Below are 8,846 nucleotides of genomic sequence, written 5' to 3' on the forward strand. Positions count from 1 at the left end.
AACAAAAGGAAAAAAAAAAAACACTATTGTCTGCTTCTACACTAGTTGTCCCAAACTTCCATCATCACTTAAGAAATGATAAAAACAGGGGGAAAGATACCCAAGTCAACACCAATTCAGAGAATGCCATTATCAATCTTCTTCATATCGATGTAAATGGTAGCAATGTCAGCTTCAATGTCTCGACTTGATGCTTCCTCATTATCTACCCTCCTTAGCCTCACATTGTCATCATATAAGCTATCCACAATGCCTAGCAGCTCATTCATGACCTCTCTAGACCTCTCACCTACCTTACCATCATGCCAATAGAAATAGCCACAACCCCTTCCCTGTCAATTTGCCCCGTTAAAACAACCAAACCCCATCGAATATCATCAACAAACTAGAAAGCAGACATAAGATCGATTTACCTCTTCATAATTTTTGCACCCACAAAACCTCCTCCTTGGATTTAGCTCTATCTATGAAGTGCAAATCGACGCCACCACACCGCGGTGACAAAGCCTCACTAGTTCCCCACTGTTTTCACCCTCCCCAACTCAACACCTCACCCTCCTCTTTCTTCCCGTCCGTGGTGATGATGCCGCTATGTCCCCCATTTCTTCCTTCTCTGCTATGCTTGACCCCAATACTTTAAATGTAGATGTTGATTAAATTGAAGGCATTTAATTTGGCCCAACCTAATCAAACAACATTCAATAGCACAGGGATTATCACCTATATACAACGTCTCTCTGACCTGTCATGCCAGGTGGCTTCTTATCCTACCCAACAAACGTCAGTTGGCCCCCCATTAACCTAGGGCATGTCAGCTATGAACTTATACTTTCGAAACATTATAGAGACAAAAAAATTTCTAGTGCTTAGTGCTCCCCAATATACACTTCCAGAGTATTTTAACATCTTATCCAAATATTAAACAAACAATTATTTATTTAGTATACTATATTTAGAAGAATTTAAAGGCGGCTATTTATTTATAACATTTAATTAGTATGAATTTTATTATATCTCAACATATGTTGATAGAATATACATCATAAATTATTTATTGTAAGTTTTTTTGAGTGAAAATATGAATGTGATAAAATAATCTTTTCATATTCTGAATGAAAATACTATTGCACAGTAATAATAATGTAATAATAAATATTACATATATAAATTACTTTAATATCCATAAAGCCCCCTGTCCGTATCCAAGACTTTGATATCATGTGCAATAAAACGTGCACAAGACTTCTGATAGTTTGACTTTAAGACCAACGTATTTTTCTTATTTAAATTTGGTGTCATTATATTAGGGCTTTCGAACTATCACAGGACAGAACTTTTTTTTTTTTTTTACCTGACAGGGCAGAACAATTTGAAATGCTATAAAGTATGCATAAAAAATAAAGACATACTATAAACTATAGAAGCATGAATCAGACGTGTCGACATCAAAAAGAAAATGACCGAAGTACAAATTGGGTCTAACATTGAAAATGGCATTCATTCACTATTTCAGTCAGGAAGAAAATAACAATATGACAACAACCTCGCAGCAACTATTTCAAGGCTGGCTACCATAACAGTTAAACTTGTTGGGATTTAATTGATATCATATTTCAAGGCGGGAAGCCTCATCTGCTAGCTAGCCAACATTTGAAAGATGCTCTCAAGGGCGGCCAACCAAGACTTCATGCTGTTTATTTTAGCAATTGTATATTACCAACAGTATTTTATTTTGACAAACTATTTTGCAAATACTTATACTTTTCCTTGATTTTTAATTTGGTACCCATGTTATATTCTCTCTTTATTAAATCCTTTAACTTTGCTCTTTTAGTACCATTAGTCTTTATACAGAGGCTAACGGTGCTAGTAAAGCAAAGTTACAAAACTAACAGTGTTAACAAAGTAAAACTAAAGGATCTAATTGGGGGGGGGGGGACGACATAGGTAAAAAATCAAAGGAAAGTACAAGTACCTACAAAATAGTTTCCCTACTTATTTTTGGGTCATTTTAACAAATCGATTCTAGTTGGCACAGGATGGATCTCAGAATCCATGGAACCAAACAAAGCGAGTATAAATTTATAGGCAGGTTCTGATAACACCAATCAAAACCATAGATAGATCTCAATGGCAGAGCACGGGGAAATACATCAAAATCTACTGTAGCCAGTGGAAGAGCTTACTTTTTCAAGGGAACCGGGTAAACACAAGCAAAGAAAGTACAGCAGAATAAGCAGCAGCCCCCAGCCGTGCTTGAAGCATAATTATTGATTGGAATCAGACTGATAACTCAGTCCGGCAGATGAGAATCCCGTCGGTATCTGCATAAAGCCATTCGCCATCACAGATCCTGGTCCCAGCAATATTAATAGGAACATGCTTTTCCCCCATGCCTTTCTTGTTGGCTTTCATGGGATGTGAAGCAAGAGCTCGCACCCCGATATCACAACCATTAATCTCATCCACATCTCTTATGCATCCATTCACAACTATACCTGCCCAACCGTTGTTTTGTGCTTGTACTACAGGGTTGCCACCCAATATTGCACACCTCAAACTACCACCCCCATCCACAACAAGAACTCTACCATTACCTTTTTCTTCAAGAAACTCACGAACCAACACGTTGTCTTCAAATACCTTCAGGGTAACTATGGGTCCAGAAAACACTTGTCGACGACCATAAATCTGAAATCCTGGCTGAAGGGCCCGAAGTTCCCCGCTTAAAATTAACTGAGGATTTGCATCACATACTTCCGCAGTTGTCACCAAGGCCATTTAGTCCCTTGTACTATTATAACCTGTGCATATATAACAAAAAACAACAGCATGTTTATGCTTGATTTGGGGGCATGTGTCTATGCTCTATAGGCATGTGATAATAGCTTTCAAATGATATGCGCCCAACAAAGGTCAGAGTGGTGCGGGTATTTCTTTATTATAGGACGCGATTATAAAAGTACACTGGGGAATTCCAAAAGGAAAAGATAATTAAATTACACTTACACTGAAAATACTTCTAGAAATTACTTTACAAAGTGATCTCTCCGCCAAAATGTCACAGGAAGTGGAAAATTGAAGCAGAAATGTGAGGAATTCAAGCTTCAACAATCACAAAATGAAGTAATGCTTCAAAATTATGCCTTTTGAAGGAACATAGTTTACAGCAAATACTAAGACAGACAATTCATCCAAATAACTAAAATAAACACAAGACAAGCCAATATTACTGATTTCATATGTAGAGTTTCTGAAGCCCAAATGAATAAGAAGTCATTAGTAACTGTCACAGGATGAGGGAAAATGCAGACAACTTAGCTATCCTAAAATAAAACATAACAGAATGCCCAAAAATCATTTCCATAATTTGAAATCAAACTCCACAGGCCATTCCCTTGCTCACCGATCAAGCCCTCATTTTACTTCCCTCTCACTCACCGCCAGATTACTTAAACAACGATCTGCACTTTCCAGCCAAGCGCAAATTAGATAACTAAGACGATAAAGAGGAAGGATCGAAAACATTCACGGAGATGTGATCTGCGTAAGGAGATGAGGCAGGGCCTTAATTGGACTAGAAAGATTTCTCCAACCAAAAGATCAAAATTATCGCAAAAGGATGGATTAATAATCATTGGAGCCGGATTTTGGCAGTAATAATCTGGCACTGAAAGAAAAAGCATCGTAATAAAATAGAACGGCAAAAATGGAAAACCAGAAAGCGAAACAGAGGAAAATAGCAGAAACCTAGAGATTACCCGGAGAATAAGCAAAAGGGGCAAAATAGAAAAGTGCCTGGATCAATATATTCGAAATCACGAGATGGAATACTTGAGGAGAAAGAGAGGCTGGACTTACCAGATGGGAGAACAGGAAGGATAGATCTGAAGCAGGACTTCAACTGTGAAAGACGGAACATGAGGGCGGAGGAGATTATAGCTGTGCTTGTTAAATAGTGTCTTTTTGTTTTTGTTTTCTCTTTCCTAACGGAGAGTTTAGAAACACAATGAGCAGTTTGAAAAAAAAAAAAATGAAAGTTGATATAAATTTCTTTTTACATACTTATTAGGAAAAATTTCAGATAAAGTCATTTGAATATACATAATTTCAGATTGGGTCTTGGAATTGTCTAAATGACAGAAAGGGTCAATGACCCAATCTGTCATTTCTAAAATTAAGACCAATTGATAATTTTGTCCTTACTTGTATTCATTCACTACAATAGTTTAAGGAATTACTATAAGGGTTTAGGTATTACCTAGATTTATGTAGAGAATAACTATTTATTTTTTTGTAGTCAGGAATGCCCCATAAGAAGGTGCCTTGTTATTAACTGCAACTAATCATGTAATCACTAGAACAGTATAAGCATTACCTAGATTTGTTTAGAGAATAACTACTCACTTTTACTTTCATTTGTATTCATTCACTACAATAATTTAAGGAATCACTATAAGGGTTTAGACGTTACCTAGATTCATATATAGAATAACTATTCATTTTTTCGTAATCAGGAATGCCCCATGAGAAGATGATTTGTTATTAACTACAACTAATCATATAATCACTAGAACAGTATAAGCGTTACTTAAATTTGTTTAGAAAATAACTACTCACTTTTGCTTAATCAGGACAAAATGGTCAATTGCTCTTAATTTTAGAAATGACAGATTGTATCATTAACCCTTTTTATCATTTACATAATTCCAGGACCCAATCTGAAATTATATATCTTCGGAGGGCTTTATCTGGGATTTTCCCTACTTATTATATATATATACACACACAGTAAAATTATTTTCAAAATTAGTTCCAAACAACTAAAAATGAAAGCCCTTATATTGTATTTGTTTCCTTTTCATATTTCATAAGACTGATGATTAGATAATTAAATTATGTAAATGGAAAAATTGATTAAACTAAGTAAACTTCTATTATATCAAGCCTTTTTTGGGCCGACAATATCAAGCCCTTATATCAACTTATTTTTCAAAAAGAGAGTTTTGTCCATTCATTTTATTAAGTTTTCCAATCATACAAGGTTATGTGTTTTATTTTTAAAATATATATTATCATTAAACTATAAAATCATTTAAAAAAATTGGACACATAGTCATATGTGATGAAAAATTTGACATAATAAATATAAACAATTTGATGTAAGTATTTTCTTTTTCAAAAAAAATATTGCTTATGAAAAATGAGGGTGGCAAGAGATCATGAGTGAACAAATATGAGATAGAAAGAATGAATTAAAAAACAAGCAAGAGACATGTAATTGATTGATGATAAAAAAAAAACACATTATATATTTAAAGTGGGACAATATTTATATCAAATTCTTTATATATATTATGTCAAGTTCTCTGATCACAAATGATCATATGTACTATTTTAAAAATATTAGCATTTAATAACATTTAATTATAAACCCGCATTCAAAAAAAAAAAAGGGCATATGGCCATGTGTGATTGAAAAATTTGATATAATAAATATAAGAAACTTGACATAAGTATTTAAGACCAAATTAGTTACCTAATTTTTATGTTTAGGACAAAATGAGTATTTAAGGTTCAAATATAATTTTCAATTTGTTATTGAAACTACCTGAAATTTAATAATTTACCTTTATTGTAGAATATATATGAAGGAATGCTGATAAATTTCTCCCCTGCCACGTCTAAGTAAAGTTTATTAAATTTGGAAGTTATTTTGAAGTAAAAAAAAATAGTATTTTGAGAATTAGTTAGAACTAGAAGTACTAGGTTGTTAACTTGGAAGTTTCTTATAAAGCGATTGAAAAAAGTCAAAGTTATTTTGGAAAAAAAATCTAAAATTCAGTTGAAAAAAATGGTAACTCATTTGATTTTGCTTCTAAACTGGAAAGATGAATTTTTTTTTTAAAATCAAACATGACTCCAACATTAAGTAGTGGCCTTAGCACAAATTCTAGCAGTTCTTAAGCTACTCTATTAAATTGTGTAGTTTAAAAAAACAGTTAAAATTGATTAAAAGTAATAAATATATAAGAAATGAATTTTTTTTAAGCATGCCCTTATTTATAAGGGGTAAATAAGAGAGAGAAAGTACGAAAGAAAATATAATAAAACTTTTAATTAATGCAATAAATAAAATTAATAAGAAACAAAAATGTTAAAAAACATATTAAATGCTTAGATAAGAGGACAAAAGTAATTCAAATTTCATTTTATAAAAAGAATCGGTGGAGTACATTTTTATCCTCTAAAAAATCTTATATACGCCTTAGTCATTTTCAGAAATGTTGGAATTCAAATTTTTTAATTGTGGTTTATAAGACCCTTAAATGCCTTTTCCCCTAAAATGTTTCGGTATAAAATTACAAAAACTAACAAGATCGATACAAATTGAATGAGTCATAGGTTCTGGACGACCGCGACCAGTTTGCAAGCTGGAGCTTCCTTTTTTGTTTTTTTTAGTGATTGCGTCATGACAACGCTACGTTGGTGATGCGATGGATAATGCGCGGCAAAAGCGAACAAGAAGTGCGTTGAATATTTTTCACTGGAAATAATTATAAAACATTGTTAAGAGAAAGGAGAAATAGATATCATTTGAAATTTCAAATTCTTCTAAGTCGAAAGAAAAAACTCAAATTCTAAAATGATTAAAAGGTGACAAGGTGTCAAGTTTAATTGTTTTGTTTGACTAAAACTCCTATTACGTAGCACTCACAATCCAACTCATGCTGACCTCAGTATTTTTATTCATTTTCAGTTTTTCCTCCCTCATTACCCTCTTTTTTCTCTCCTACATTCAGTACTTTTTTTTCCCTGCTTTATCCTCTTCGTTGACCAGTTTTATCATTCTTCGACTAAAAACTTGACTTACAAATGATTTTTTAATTATGATTTACGGAATACGAGATATATAAAAAAAATTTATTTCAACTTGCATGAAGATGCTTATAAGCATTTAAAATGAATAGATGCAGATAAGTCCTAGAGTGGCGGATGGACCCAAATATATCAGGCTTCGTGCTCCTCTTCCATCCCTCTTCCTCTGATCCATAATCTCCAACTGCTCTCTTGCATTTTTTTAGGGGGTGTTTGGCATTCTCAAAACCGCGGTTTTAGAAGCACTTTTCTGTAAAACGAGATAACCTCCTCCACATATTTACTTCGTAATCCGTAAAAGCACTTCTGAAACTATGTTTGGTTTCTATCCAAACACCCTTAATTTATTTTAACTTGAGGAGGACGACCGCGAAAAGTTGCTCATGAGCACAACATTCTCGCATTTTCTTCCGCAAAACTTGACAGACCGGACCTCAAAGCGATAGTGACGTTGGAACCAGGGGCTGCTTCTGAGAGTTGATGGTTGAGTTAGGGCAAGGGAGCATATCAGTTGAAGGTGGTTAAAGATTGGCCAAACAGTGGTAGAAAATGAGTGAAATTTCATGAACTGTTAATCTTAGTTTCCATTTGTAATGTGTTCTCGTTGCATGCTTATCAGGATTAAAAAAAAAAAAAACAAAACGAGAATAAAAACTTTATAATGGCTCGTAGTTTCTTGCTGGAGGCATGTTCCCATTGCTAAAAGCTAACTGTTGCAATTTACCACACTAACTTTAAAAGTAGGGCGGCATTGCTACGTTTTGTAATCTTTTATAATGATATTGCTCCGAAAAATGATTTCTAAATATCCACATTCTCCAATGAAAATTTTCGAGACAAAATTAGGCATTAACAACCTAAGTCACCATCGCCGATCAACCATTAGAGCATTAGCATTGGCGATCGTTTTTTAGTGCCTTTATAAGGTTTGGAAAAAATTTAATTATATTCCTCCGGTCCTTAATATAAGACCCATTTAACTAATTTGATTAAATTAAGGAAGTTAGGTAAATTGGTTAATTATAAAAAAAGTGACACATTTTTCCTAAAACACCATAATCATCTTTCTTAATACCCCATCTCCCTCTTCTATTTGATTATGGTTGAGAGAGTATCCATAGAGGTAATTTAGAGAAAATTAATAAATATGAGAAATAGGTCTTATATTTAGGACCAAAGCCAACTCAAAATTGGGTCCTATATTAAGGACCGGAAGAGTACTATTTAAATGTTACAAATAGGATAATTCATCATAAAATTTAGGGTTAATGTGTAAATTTATCTCGAAAGTTTTCACTTAAGAATGTTAGACATTTGAAATTCTTTTTAGTGCAAATTTTTCTTAAAACTTTAAAATTGTAACAATATTACCTCTTATCATTAAGAATATTAATAGTGGATGTCACTATTTTAATGATCAACGTTAAACTGTTACAATTTTAAATTCTCACAGCAACTTTGCACATTAATCCTAAAATTTAAATTTTATATTGATGATTTAGATGGATTATAATTGAAGTTAGTCTTCACATAAAATATTTTAAACAAAATAATATCTCATTTTTTTTATGATTCATGAAAAATAAAATTTATCAAAAATTTTATATTTTATATGAATTAATTATTTTGAATGGAATAATTTGATTATATTTTACATTTTAATTATTTACATTGATTAACTACTTTACAAGGGCTGAAAAATGATTTGTAAGAGGGCCTTTACTTTGATTTTTTCGTGTCAAATGTTGAAATTGTCAAAAAAAGAATTATTGTAAATGGCATTAATAAAGTAATGAAAATCAGTAAAAGTGTTGTCAGTGCTGTTAGGAGTGTAGTAAATAAATTTTAAGAGGACCATTTACTTTATCTTGTATATAATTTTGCATCACTTTGACAGAGGTTTAGTGGCTCAATGGTTGCTAACTCCTTTGGAATCCAAGAGTTTCTTGGCCCCATCAGACAATCGC

General features: G+C 32.8%; 1 protein-coding gene across 2 annotated transcripts; it reads right to left on the minus strand.

Moving 5' to 3' along the window:
- Positions 1-1,482: 1,482 nt before the first annotated feature.
- On the minus strand, positions 1,483-3,949 carry LOC114756856 (putative 4-hydroxy-4-methyl-2-oxoglutarate aldolase 2). 2 transcript variants are annotated; one of them, XM_028945792.1, is made up of 2 exons: positions 3,862-3,949; positions 1,483-2,804 (listed from the first exon to the last, which is right to left on the minus strand). In XM_028945792.1, the coding sequence occupies exon 2, from the start codon at positions 2,779-2,781 to the stop codon at positions 2,281-2,283; it is 501 nt and encodes a 166-aa protein (XP_028801625.1). In that variant the 5' UTR covers positions 2,782-2,804; positions 3,862-3,949; the 3' UTR covers positions 1,483-2,280. The 2 variants fall into 2 exon arrangements, with proteins under 2 accessions (XP_028801625.1, XP_028801624.1); XM_028945791.1 differs by lacking the exon at positions 3,862-3,949 and adding an exon at positions 3,010-3,219.
- Between the last annotated feature and the right edge of the window lie 4,897 nt (positions 3,950-8,846).

The sequence above is a fragment of the Neltuma alba genome, unplaced genomic scaffold, assembly GCF_004799145.2.
Source record: "Neltuma alba isolate B1F8T4 unplaced genomic scaffold, ASM479914v2 tig00010516_pilon, whole genome shotgun sequence".
Lineage (NCBI taxonomy): Eukaryota > Viridiplantae > Streptophyta > Magnoliopsida > Fabales > Fabaceae > Neltuma > Neltuma alba.

What these genes read in the sequence shown, in the direction of transcription:
- LOC114756856 (XM_028945792.1), bottom strand. Translation starts at nt 2,781, where the DNA reads ATGGCCTTGGTGACAACTGCGGAAGTATGTGATGCAAATCCTCAGTTA.